Source organism: Mytilinidion resinicola (genome assembly GCF_010093595.1).
Source record: "Mytilinidion resinicola strain CBS 304.34 unplaced genomic scaffold BDZ99scaffold_12, whole genome shotgun sequence".
Lineage (NCBI taxonomy): Eukaryota > Fungi > Ascomycota > Dothideomycetes > Mytilinidiales > Mytilinidiaceae > Mytilinidion > Mytilinidion resinicola.
The window spans coordinates 1,426,746-1,440,160 of NW_022985448.1; the positions used below are offsets into that span (position 1 = coordinate 1,426,746).

The 13,415-nt window shown below is 52.7% G+C and overlaps 3 protein-coding genes across 3 annotated transcripts; 2 read left to right on the forward strand and 1 right to left on the reverse strand.

Moving 5' to 3' along the window:
• Positions 1–2,241: 2,241 nt before the first annotated feature.
• Positions 2,242–3,297, forward strand: BDZ99DRAFT_478078 (uncharacterized protein; the record flags this gene model as incomplete). The annotated part of the gene is made up of 4 exons (XM_033722147.1): positions 2,242–2,274; positions 2,344–2,818; positions 3,052–3,074; positions 3,184–3,297. 4 exons carry the CDS (start codon positions 2,242–2,244, stop codon positions 3,295–3,297), a joined length of 645 nt encoding a protein of 214 aa, XP_033575570.1.
• A 5,959-nt stretch (positions 3,298–9,256) lies between these two features.
• BDZ99DRAFT_341652 (uncharacterized protein) lies at positions 9,257–9,622 on the reverse strand (the record flags this gene model as incomplete). The annotated part of the gene is made up of 1 exon (XM_033714379.1): positions 9,257–9,622. A coding segment is annotated over one exon (366 nt), but the record flags the coding sequence as incomplete, so codon positions are not given.
• A 458-nt stretch (positions 9,623–10,080) lies between these two features.
• Positions 10,081–12,912, forward strand: BDZ99DRAFT_572443 (uncharacterized protein; the record flags this gene model as incomplete). The annotated part of the gene is made up of 3 exons (XM_033728196.1): positions 10,081–10,447; positions 11,671–11,811; positions 11,862–12,912. Exons 1-3 carry the CDS (start codon positions 10,434–10,436, stop codon positions 12,910–12,912), a joined length of 1,206 nt encoding a protein of 401 aa, XP_033575572.1. The 5' UTR covers positions 10,081–10,433.
• Between the last annotated feature and the right edge of the window lie 503 nt (positions 12,913–13,415).

A 13,415-nucleotide genomic window follows, 5' to 3' on the forward strand; every position in this document is an offset into this window, starting at 1 on the left:
GTCGCCAGATTCTAGACACCCGTTCGATGTACCCCGGATGTTTCACCTTCCTTAGCTTCCTTATCTCAAGACTCGCACTAGAGCCATGAGGTGTTTTTGTGAGCCGCCAAGTAGGACGCTAGAATTGCAAGGAGTTGCACCATGCTTACCCGCATCGTTCATCATGGTGCTCAGGAACAAGAACCTACCTCAATGAGCAAGTTCTATTTCCATCGAAATGGTACACTAAACTGATCTCATGTGATAATGACTCTCTGTCAACATATCTGGTAGCATAACCCCTCAATCAAACTTTGGTACGGCTCCTGCAATCTCAACATCCGAAACATCCCATTTCGGCGTCTGTTCTTCCCCGCACTCCCACTTCGATGGTTGATGACACGTCCAGCCAACTCGCTACCAAGGCATCGTTTGGAATCGAACCGTTCACAACCTAAGAAACTTCTCAACCCTCATTACGTGACGCCGTCAAGGAACTAACCTCCTTCCCCACCCGAGTATCTGACGTCCGTCCGTCACTCCCGCTACCATATCCCTCATCGCTAAACCTGCTCAGCCGTCATACCATATTAAGGAATCCTTCACCGCCCTCTTCGCTACCGTAATAGCTTCTTCCATTGAACCCTCCGTACTCTTGGAACCTGCTCATTGACGGACTAATCCCCGTGCGAGCCGACCGGTGAAGGCAAACTTCCACTCGAGACGCACATCTAGACGTCATAACTTGAAACATAGCTCATTTCTCTTATCTCGCGCTGTGTCTCAGAATCTACAAATATGTTTCATTTATATATTTTCGTCTCTATGTCGACGCGTCGGAGACGGACTGTTGGATTCGTGATTTAGTCCCAGCGATGATGCCACTTGGAGGATGTTTGCACTGGGTCAACTGGTAATGCGTGCTGCACGTCGGAAAGAGGGTCATGCACCGTTGTAAGGAGACTCGCCCGCATCGGAAAGAAAGTCGTTCACACCGATGACAGCGTCACTCGCGCCAAGCGGACATTCGGTTCCCCTCTCTCTCTTCAACACACTATCAAACCCTTCCCCCCTCTTTCCTGAACCTAAGAACCTCGTGACAACTCACGTGCCGCTGACTAACCCGCGAATTTTCTCGTTTCCTGCTGTAAAACTCACGGCCACCTTTGCAACTTCGAGTCCGCCATGGGCATGCGAAGGGGGTTGGATCAATTCGATGAGGACGTAGTATTCTATGGTCCAGCAGTGCCTCAGAACTGAGTTGGGATATGGCTAATGCTGCCAAAGAGCCATCTGAACAGCAACATGGTGCTGGGAGGAGGGGAGGTTTTGCTGATCAACACTCTGCCGCTTTCCCCCCCATGGAGGAGTGGACTTGGGGGTGGGATCAACACACATGCCATTGCCAACATGGAGAAGTTGGAGGAAGAGAGGGGTAGGTAGTAGTGATGAGCTGTATCGGTGGCCAGCGAAGGTGGTCGGGCTATGATGGGTGGGTGTTCTGAGGATGGACGTTGTCTGAAGATGAGGTTGACGGGTGGTGTTAGGGTTCGTAGATGGTGGGTATCGTCGTAGTTCAACAAGCCGCACCAACTTCTCCATTGTCGTCGACTGTGAAACGGTTTGATGCACCCACCACCACCCCTCCATGCTTGTGTTGTACGGTTCTGCTTTACTGCCAGCTAGTCCTCTCTGGGGCATCGGTTACGCTGTTGGGTGCTTTGAGCTCAGGACTGCTCACGCTACTCCATAACATGAGAGATCGAAGAGGTTTCGATCCACTGACCTATCTCCATGACGAGAAAACTCAGCCATGCAGCTGTCCACCTTTCTCTCCTTAACAGACGTCGAACCCAGCTCGCGCTAACCTAATCCACATCGCCAAGAAACCAGCCTCTCTGCACGTGAAGTCTGACAAGATTATTTACTAAAACGGGTGCTTACTGCACGGATGTAGGAAGAGGTCGCGAGATATCTGTCGAAACGATGAAGCATGACGAGCAACCGTAGCTTGATATCTAGGCTACGGTAGATATGATTCCAGCAAACCCTGATATATATGGTGCGTTTATGAAGTAGTACTCCTCCGAACTTCTCGTACGTAGCATTCTTATTCTCGTTCAAAATGCAGCATAAAAAAAGGCCGCAGATTTAAGGAGCTGGTGGGAAATGATCATTACCGCGTGGGGAATATTGAGAGGCCTCCTAAAGCGGAATCTGACTGCCGAGTAGTAGATTAACGACTGGAAAGAACACGAAAAGATGACCTATACATGTAAACATAAGATTACTCTAGTGAGGTGCAGATGCGATGGAGAAGAACCTCAGAGGTCGAATATAGGATTGCTTAATAAGCATCCCTAGCGCGATTCCGTCCTATCTCGTCACCCAGGGATTCTATCAACTCTCTTCGCATCCATCAGCAAACTCAATGATTCCTACTCAGAACTTGTCAACACGTCTTTCACGATTCCGCCTTGCTTTGCGAGGTATGTGATCCATGGCGATGTACGCGAACGTGAGGGCTGGACCCAGAGTCCACCCCGGATCTGTATATCTGTGTTCCATCACCGATGCCGTCGTGTTGCCAGCACCATACAACCCAGGAATCGCCTTCTCATCTTCATCCAGGACTCCGGCGTATCGATCTGTCAAAGGCCGCCTGCCGGGGTTGCAGCGGCATTGCAGAAGTTGTGGAACAGTGCTTTCGAGAGCTACGCTCACTCGTGGATGGGTAGGGAAGCTCCGGCCATGGGACTGGCCAAGGCATTGCAAGGCTGTCATTCTGCAAGAACGGTAAAGCAGGCTTATCAGTCGAAGTGCGGCTGTTCAACTGAACGTAGGTATGAGTAAAAGTCAAAACCGCAAGCCTACCAAGTGCGTCGTTTCTTCTCTGGTTTGATGCTTTGCGCTTCATGGCTTACCAGGCTTAATCTCAGGATGCGGGGATGCGGGCCCAACAGTATTGTGAGTATGTGGTGCGTCATCTCACTATCAAATATCATCAATATATTCTCATTTTCTTTTCTGGAAGTTTCATGATTTCAATAGGCAACTTTCTATATCTTCCAGCTTTGTTTTTTCTAATCCGAATTGTAAGTCGTTTCATGCTTTTGCTATTGGAACGACTACACCTAGTGCCTCAGCCAGGTTCAAGTACCTAAACATGCTACTGCTGTTCTCGTATGCTACTAACCTATGTAGGGGATATTCGGGGTAATAGATGTGGGACGGGTTTCTCAGTTCCCGAGAGCCGAACCAGAGGCTGCAGTATCCTTGCTCAACGCCACCAGCTTCAAGGGCGACGGGAGCGTCTGAATCTGGCATTGTCCGGGCTTTGTTGTATCTGTGCGAGAAGCTAGTCCGACGGAATCGTCCTAGGGTAGTCAACGACGTCTCTTGTCCTTGTTGTGGAGCCCGGGCTCGATCTCAGCAAGAGGAATTAAAAGTGCAAAAAATGCAAACGCCATAGTCCCAGCGGGAATCGAACTTCTTGGCGGCAAAAACAAAATGGCAAAACGTAACCACCCAGCTACCGCTGCGCTACTACACTGTAGAGTCGCAATTTTTTACGGGATCGCTGAGTGGCTACGTTTCTCTGTTGGTTAGTTGAATGGCGACCAAAAATTATAGGTATATTAGGTATCATTTAAGGTTGGACCCTGAAAACCTGAGATCATAACAAACGCTCGCCATCACGTGTAACCCGCGCGCCTCACCTGCACCAAGCTCTTTCGACGCCGCATTCTGAAGGTGAGCTATAATTCCAGGACACTATATCACGTGCTACACTACTTAAAGGAGACTGCTATGTGGAAACAATTTACGCGGTTTTCACTTGATACTAGTGGCTAAAATCTAATTATGGGTATATAAAACAAGAGCAAGAGAGGAGTCAAGAAATACATCCGTGGGCATCGGCGATCTTATTCGCAATACTCAATCAGTTCCAACGTTTCACTTACTCCGACGCCGGCACTAACATCATATAAACGCTTTCGAATAGCTTCACCATTCGCGGTCCCCACGAATCTGCTCAGGCACAGGTCCAGTCTCTCTCTCATGGACCGGTTGTCCCTGACACAAACTTCTCAGATCCACCCTGATGATTATCACACTCCGGCCGATAGAAACAAAGCCTCGGCGTAGGACGCGCTGCGCAATTCGAATCCTTGTTCTCGTGAACCGTTTCCCAGAGCGAGCACTTTAGCACATCATTCCCGCTGTCAAGGCAATCCCAATCCACCTCCTGATGACTGCGGACGGTAGTGAGGCTATAAAGCCTTTCCGTCTTTCGAAACTCATCCACATCGCTGTTCGCAGGAACGTTGATCCTGCGATACTGCGCATCTCCGCAGAAGCCGCTCATCTGGAAATCCCACGTCGCGCCGCTCTTGTCAAGAAGACCGTGCCAGTTCCATCGCGTTGCGTGGTGCGCGTTCTTCTCGCCGTGCAGGAGGAAGGTGTAGTGGCCGTCTATGTAGACTTGGACGTCCATCGTGCTTCTGAACTCCCGGACTCCCGGTGGCCCTTGTGAGGCAGAGCAGTGGACTTGCACGCAAGGGAGGTTTGAAGGGCGCCTCTCGGTGGTGCCGGCGTGCGGGTGCCATGTTTCGCGGATGGGGATTTGGAGGGGTGGGCGCGCGTTGCTTACGGATACGGCGAGGAAGAGTACTATTAGGGCGACGAGTGGTACGGATATCATCTTGGATGCAAGCAAGCAAATAATGCACGCCGCCGCAGCCTGCTCAAGATATCGAGCACAAAACGGGTTAGATAAGGTAGTTCTGAAGGTGAGCTCATGTGCGATACTGGCAGAAATGGTGAGTTTGGGGATGTTAAGACTGAAGGCGTTGCTCCGCCCTCCCCCCCCCATATTCCGAACTGTGCCGTACGGTGCTGCGCATTGCGTCGTTTGGAACCACTTTGGGGGCCAACTTGGGCTCGTATCTTTCGTTCTAAGCTTGCTGTACAAGGGGGTAACCTGAGCGGGCTGCTCGCCCTCCTTGTCAGTTTTAGGGGCATTATAGTCGTACCCGCACAATTTTCCTAGGATATTACTATAATGCCCCCAAAACTGACAAGGAGGGCGAGCAGCCCGCTCAGGTTACCCCCTTGTACTTGGTCAGCTTGAACGTCTAGGATGGCCCTCCCAGCCTCGCCAAGCATGAGTGGTGGCGCAGCGACAGGTAAGCGATTTGCATTCTTATCCTTCTGACTAGAAGTATGGAACTCCATTATCATGCCAACTTTTTGTTTGGTTTGTCTCCTGTGAAATGGCTTCAAAGTGCTTCGGTGGCATCCCGTAAGATTCTCACTGGATATGCGAATTAGACGCTCGGGAACTTGACATTCACCCCAGCTGAGTCTTCGATGCCCTAGGAGCGTCTCACGCTATTTCCTACATACCCCAACCGCAATATCCCTGCCTTTCAACTTGGGGCCACCAGTACTTCGAATCAGCGGGTAGATTCACAGCCTCAAGGCTTTGACATTCACGAAATCCAAGTATGATATCACGCAGTGGAGTCTCACACCATTTCCTTTGTACCCAAACGCAATATCATTAGCGTTCCATTCACGACCATGATCCCATTTGATTCATCAAGCAGATCAACACGATGTTGAGGTCAGATGCGGTTGCAAATGAGGTTGTCTCTTGACTGAATGGCTGTCTGCTTGCTGGGCCAGTCCTGACAGTGGTGTCGAGCGAGCAAGAGTGGAGCCCGAGCAGTGGTATGTCCATGTTCACGACGTTATGATCTACTACTGTGTAATTTGGTGTTTTTGGGGGAAATTCTTCCAATTTGTCTATTTATTGTAGTCCACGGAAAGGGCCAAAGAGCAAAAGAGAGCAGTTTAAGGCCCGAGAGGAGAGTGAAGAGGAAGCCGTAGCTCATCCCAAATGCCAGAACCAAAGAAAAGAACCAAACATTAATACAAGTAGAAGAAAAGAAGCCCGCCTCGTCCCAAAGACCATTCACCAACCACCCTTTGGTGCAGGAGCGCCACTGCTCCAGCCGCCACCGCCAGCTCCACTCTCCCAATTGTCGTTGTTATTGTCATCATTCTTCACCGAACCGCCCCATCCGTTGTTGGTGTCATTCTTCTTCGCCGACCCCTCCGCCGAGCCTCCCCAGCCGTTCTTGTCGTTGCTCTTCTTCGCTGACTCCTTTGCAGAGCCCTTCTGAGACTGCGATCCCCATCCTCCACCTGTTTCAGCCGGAGCGTCATTGCCCCAACCACCGCCATTCCCAGCGTCTCCCTTATCGTCATTCTTGCCCCAATCAGCCACCGAAGCCGCCTTTTGTGACCCGGAATGGTGCGAACGCGACTTGTTGCCCTCGGACTTCTTCCCCGAGCGCTCGCTCCGCTTCGTCGCGCCACTACTAGACCGCAGTCTCAGCATCGCCTCAACCATCTCCTCTTTGCTCATATTGAGCAGCTTGTCTCGAAGGTCGTCTTCGTTCTGCGTCTCCACCATCATCTCATCTAGGTCGTTATCCAGCACGTCTTTGCCGAGGATTTTCTTCAGCGCGTCTCGAGAGCGGTACTTGAAGCGGAAGACGGCGTAGGGTTTCTCGAGCGAGTCCATGTACTCTGGTCTGCCGATACGGTGGTGATAATCTGAGCCCTTGCCGGCGCGGACTTGGTGGTCTAGGGCCTCCTTCTTTGCGTGCGAAGAGGGGATCCTAAGGAGAGGCTCTTCGGGTTCAAGATAGACTTGCTTCGCTTTGGGTGCTCTAGCCGATATGTCGGAGAAGGTGTCGGAGAAATCGTCACGAAGAGTGGGCTTCTTGTCGTTCCAGGTGGACCAGTACGACCGAGGGGCTGTCGATGGAGGCGGAAGGTACGTAGAAGGTTTGTGGTTCGATGAGTCGTGGGAGGATTTGTGTGAGGACTTGGAGTCACTCTTTCGGGAGGTCGATTTATTGTCGTTGTCTCCCGTGCCCCATGCGTCACCGGCCTGAGACGCTGGCTTGTCGTTATTGTCCTCATTGCCCCAGCCAGCATTACCGGCGTCGTTGCCCCATCCTCCACTATTGCTCTCGGGTTTGTCCCCATTGGCCGAACCTGTCTTTTCATCTTCGTTTCCCCAGCCCGTGTTGGCATCTTGGTCGTTTCCGCCCCCTCCCCATCCATCCCCATCATTATTTGTGTCGTCCTCTTTCGAATCTTGATTTTCGGTCGAACCCCAACCATTATCGTCGTTCTCCTGCTTGTCGTTTGACCCCCAGCCATCATCATCGTTCTTCGCTTGATCATCTCCGCCGGTAGCCCATCCATCATCGTTCTTGTCTTCTTCAGGTTGGGTTTCTTGGGTGCCCCATCCATCAGTGTCTCCTCCGCTTTCTTTCTGGGTATCATCGTTTCCAGCTCCCCACCCGGCCCCCCCACCCTTGTCTCCTCCGCTACTCCAAGGATCGGCATCTTCTTTTTTCTTCTTATCTTTCTTGCTGCTGCCTCCCCAGGAGTCATCGGCATCGGCTGTCTTCCCGGAACCCCATCCTTGGTCCACAGAGGCGTCATCTTTCTCCTTCGAGGTGTCGTCTCCCCAACCCGAAGTTTTCTTGTTACCCCAGCTCGTGTCCGATTTATTATCATCGTCTTTTTTTTCTCCGGCTTCGCCCCAAGGTTCACTGACTTCTTCGGCACCCCAGCCGTCCTTCTTACTCTTCTCACTCTTGCTGGTGCCCTGGCCGAGCTCCTCGAGTTGCTTCATGAGCAGCTGGATGCTTGACTGCAGTTCTACCGTCTTATCCACCTTGTCCTCTTCTTCAGTCTTGTCTACACCCCATGTATCATCGTCGTCACTGGTCTCTTTGATCGTAGCCCGGCTCGTTCGGCGGCTGGTACGTCTGGATGTCGATGGGCTCCAGGACACTTCCTTGAACTTCGGATCTTTCTCCTTTGTCAGCTTCTTGAGCGCCTTCAGCTCATTCATGATATGCTTTAAGTCTGAATCATCTCGGGACTTGCGGCGAGATCGTCCCGACTTTTGTCCTGATGCTTTGACAGTAGTTTCAGAGGTCCAAGAGTCCTGGTCGTCGGCGGCTTCCCAGGGATCATTGTTTGATTCGCCTTTTCTACTGCTGCCCCATTTCGCACTTGCACGGCGATTTTTGGTCGAGACGTCGTCGACGTCGGCCTCCCAGAGATCATCTTTCGACTGACCTCCGCCATTTCCGGTGCTACCCCATTTTCCACCCGCATGGCTCTCTTTAGACGAGACGTGGTCGTCATCAATCTCCCAGGGATCACCTTGCAAGCCGCCTTTTCCATTCTCCGTACCACCCCATTGTCTATTCGAGCGGCGGTCTTTGGAAGAGACTCCACCGCGGCCCCTTGAGTTCCGAGATCTTGAGCTGTGGGAGGTGGCGCCTGATTTATGACGGGATCCAGAGAAGACTACCGAGCCTGAGTCGCTCTCGGAGGATGGATAAGTGCCTGGCACTTTACCATGGCGAGCACGATGGCGTCGCTGGCTCTCTCGGCTCCCGGGCGAGTGTTCATCTGAAGGTTCGTAAGCTGTATGCCCTTTGTTAGCATGCTGTTGACAGGCAAAAGAACTAGAAATCAAATTACACAGATCATCGCTAAAATGAACATGTTTTTGCATACCATGTGTCTGACGCAGATGAGTATAGTACTTCGGATGAGCGCGCTCATCAATCCAACTCGCTTCATCGTGCTGGTCTTGCGTGCTTGGGCGGCGACGAGTTTCTTCCACAGGATCGTTCACCAACCTCAGACTGGAAAGTAGCTTGCTGATGTTATCGCTGATGTCGTCACTAGATTCGCGACGCCACTCTGGGCGGTAGGTCTCGGGAATATCGAGGGGACTGTGTAGGCCGTGAGCAGTGTGTTTTCCACGTCGGCTTCCCCTACGGCTGTCGTAAGATGGTCCCCAGTCGTCTGCGCTTCCATCCAAAAACTGGGGTAGTCGTGGAGGCGAATCGCAAGCGCCATCGAAGAGACCGAACAAGCCGCCAATGCTGCCTCCATTGTCAGACTTGGCCGGTGGTGGAGTCACAGCGCGCCCAGGTGCTTTCTTCGTAGCTATCACAGCGTTCTTGCCTTTCGGAGCTGGCTTCACTAGTGTAGGTTTCGACAGGCGTGGGATGGGGCCATTTGTGAAGACGTCTCCGGTGCATCGTAATACAATAATCTCAATGGTGCCGACAGCGTAGAGGACATCGGGAGAGATATCGGGAGCTTCATCAGCCGAGACTGTATCTGTCAGATCAGGATGTGGAAGATTCGCGAATCGAACGTTTTTACCAACATTGAGCTTTTCGAAGCTCCACTCACGGCCGAGGAATCTTCCATCTGAGCGCGTCTCCTCTTTCTGGCGGACACGAAAGTCGACAAGTGTACGATCCAATGACACAGTGCCGTCCGGAATGATGAGGCCTTGCCGATTACGGTTGCACTGGTAGACACCGTCTATGTATACAAACATGGCGAGACCAGGTGCGATATACCCCGATGTGGTGAGGTGTACAGTGAAGGGTTTCGGATTCGTCGGGATCGGAATGTAGGCTTCGACGACTCCATCGCTGTAGGTAACTCCATATTCGTGGAGCTTCTCATACGAACCAGCGAGCTCGATAGAGCAGTTGATGTCTTTGAGGGAAGGCATAGGTAGGTTTGGAGTGAGATCAATTCAGATGAGCCGATGTAGACATGTAAACACCAAGTCTTGTTGTGACAGTTTAGTTGACAGCCGGATTAGGGCAGGGTGATGTTATGTCGAGAGGCAGATGAGGTCGGGCGCAGGGGTGTTACGTCTGAGCCAATGTAGGAGGATGGTGAAGCTGACGCCAAAGGCCCTGCTCACCGCCGTCAGCTGGAGGTTCACGCCGCACGTTCACGCGCACACGAGCGAGGTTGACGATAGTGGAGAGGAGAAGAGAAGGGTGGGAGTGACTAACTTTTCAAGTGAACGTGTGCAGAGCCCCGCCGAGCGTGTGCTGGAGATGTGGGAGAGTTTTGCGGGCCCGCCGCCGCAAAGCGAAAACAAAAGGGCAGGAGCGGCAGCCTGCGTTCACGTGATCTGGATAGCAACGGCAACGATCCCAATCGACTCATCGAACAATAGGAAGAATAGCTATTGACGAAGGAGGCGGAGTATAGTTCTTCTATATAGATGCGGGTGCTCCAGAGGTTCCTTCCTTCAACACTTTCTTGGGTAGCTTTTCTCATCGCGGAATGTCCATATATCAACCCCTACCAGAAACGGCACTTTGAGAAAAGCAGGGGTTCTTACCGTTGCTAGACTTACATTACGCTCTAGTCTATTGAGGTTACCCGAATCGTAGCTACTATGGGGCCAGTAAGAGATCTATCCTAAGGTTATGGCTCCATGAAGGGACCATAGTTGTGGGAATTGGAGCGTCTTCTGTGTTGGACCTACCACCCTTTCGAATTGGGACCCCAACCAGCTCCTGAGCATGCCCAAGGACTTGTAAGTCTAAGACCACTACCTTTGTCTTGAAGGCATTGGTTCTGCTGTCGTGGGGAGCCAGTGACGTCGCAGCCCCTCCAAACCCACCGATCACGGAGCGCTCCTCTTCCAGAGGGTGCCGCACGTTCTTCTCAGGCCCATGTGATTTTGAATGAAAGATAAGAGTGCTCGGCGGGCATGTGCGCGAGCAATTCTACTTCCTTGTGGTCGCACAAATGGCGGATGATACTTCTGAGAGATAAGAAAGGGGTAACATACCAATACAGGACAGCTCACCCAATGGCCTTACGTATGCCAGCATCGTCATCCCGGGCCGGAGAACATGAGTGTCTGATTTGCGACAACTACGACTAAATCGCCAACGCGCCGCCCGTTGTGCTTACAGAAGCGCTGGCTCTAATGGACCTCTTACGGCAGCCCTACCATCTACGACTGTCGCGTCTGCAGCGCCGCGTGATATTTAATTCACAGGCGCAACCACCAGGAAACAGGCGTCATATGCTTTTATCCTAATGTCGATGCCGCGATACTGCGTACCCGGAGATGAGGCTGTAGGGCTGCGATGCTGCCAGGCCCTCAACAGCCGGGGCTGTCCCGGCGCTATGGCTCGCCAAATCCGCGCTAGTCCCAAAGCGTTGTCCCATTTCACAACCACCACGCTGCGTGGTCGACGATGTATTGCTCCACGCCTCCCAGAGCTTCAAGCGACATATCGTAGGGTGTGAATTGTGACTGCGCAGCACGATGGCACTTTTGCTGTCTTTTCGCATGCTGTTTGGCGAATTGGTGGTGCTTCAAGTACTTCAGCATCGCGGTGAGCTCGTGGCCCTCATGGCACGGTGAATGCGCCCGTGCCCAGTTGGCCGCCGCGCTTCAGATACTTCGAATTTGACCCGCCACCGTCTTTTCCTCCCACAGTATTTTCACTTCGCTCGCTGCGCTGAGAACCTTCTCTTCTACATCCTCTGCGCGCGGTCGCCATCTCACGAATCTCTTTACATCTACGCTTCTTCTTCATGGCCTAGGACAGTCGCACGTAGTGCAGCTGTTTTGGGTATCCTCTCCACTCCTCTTAGCTCTTTCTCGGGATCTGGCGTTTCGACGGTTTGGCGTTGACGTTTTCTTTCGATCACCATGTAAGTCGCGCCGGCAGCTCACTATGCTGCGTTCTTCCCATACGCTGGCATTCCTTGCGTCAATTGCCTGATGCTGACAAGGCGCAGGTCTCTCCTCTTTCTTCGTCGCCGCTACGAACGAGTCGTCAAGCGCATCGTTGAAGTTCATCATCCCAAGGCCGCAATCCCTCTCGCGCAGCTCTTCCTCGACTCTCTCACGGTCTCCGATTTCGCGAACCTCCCCGATCCGTAAGTAGCTCTCATTCTGTCGTATCAAACCGCTTCTGACCCTTTTATAGGGATGATTTCTTCACCGCCTTCCTCGACCAAGACCACCTCCCACCCCACACCTGGGATCTCATCGTCCAAAAGCTCAATTCTGCTGTTGTCGACTATGTGCACTATCTCGAGACCAACAGATTGGACGACTTGAAGGTCACCTGGCCAGTCAGCCTCCAAATCGACCCTCCAGCTCAGCTCTCCTGGCTTCGTGGATACGCCGGCGAATTCCCCCCCGAGGAAGCGAAAGCAATGCAAGCCGCATGGGACTTACGCTACACCGCGGAGCCCTTCGACCCCTCCACCGGCTGTGCAGGCTTCTCCGTCGTCTGTCGCAAATCTGTGGTCACGTGGTTCGAGTCGCAATGCCCACACTGGAACGTCTGCTTCGAGGAAAACATCGAACCAGCCCTGCGCCCCGACGTCTCCCTCGCTCCCACCTCCGAGGCCCTCCGTGCTGCCCACATCACCCGCTGCGAGGCCCTCTTTCGTCAGAAGATGGGGAACTACGTCCCGATGGACCTGACGCGGGGTGACGACCCGTGGTACCCCTTTCCCCGCCCCGGCCACACGAGACGTCCCAACTCGGACAAGCCTGCGCGTCCTCTTGTCGCTGTCGTCACCAAGTCGAAGGAAGCCAGACAGACGGTCCAAGACGCCAAAATCGACGCGAAAGTGAGCCGAATCACGAGCACCTGGCGCCCCGTCTTCGAAACCAAGGCCAGAGCGCAGCAGTACCTCAAGGAATGGAACAAGCGCTTCAAATCGCGCCGTCCTGCGCCCCCGCCTGCTCTGCCTGTCGCCAAGCCGGAGGACCCCCAGGAGGGCAGCTGGGCCTCGACAGCGTGCTCGGGGGAGAGCCTGCCAATTGAGGCGTCGTTCAAGACTGCACAGGAGATGATGCGGAATCGGGCGAAGTCTGCTGCGGGTTTGGGGACCCCGATCCCGGGTCGAGGTGCTCCGGAGGAGGTGAGTGTGAGCTACGGAGTCAAGCTCGGGTCGAAGCCTTGTGATTCAGGCTTCATGGAAGCGTATGTTGGATCCCGTCTTGGTCGCATTGAGGAGGCGTAGGGGCGGGTTTCGGGCCTTTTGGTGGTTATTTGGACGGTTCTGTCCCCTCTTTGGGGCCTTTTGGGCGATTTTGCGTACGAAGTGGCCAGGTATAGGGGTACTTCTGGTAGTAATAGTGACCAGAGAAGGGAGTAGGGCTTGGGAGATATCCGGGTGTGTGTTTTCCGTAGGTTTTGAATCTGATTATCTGAACTTTGCTTCTGAACACGTGAGAAATTGTGTGAGACACCTCTGAGCGTTTGAACATGATGAAATCATGAATGTCAAATGCTAGAGGCTTGGAATCGGAGCGTTGACCATCACTTACGGATAGACAGTGTGAGACGCCCCAGAAGGAGTGAACATGATGAAATCGTGAATGTCAAATTCCAGAGGCTGCAAATCGGAACCTTGGCCACCACTTACACATATATCTGAATCTGAGCACTCGAACATCGCTTTTGACCGCACAGGGAATAGTGAGACACTCCAGAGGGTTTGACCTTGATGAAATCGTGAATGTC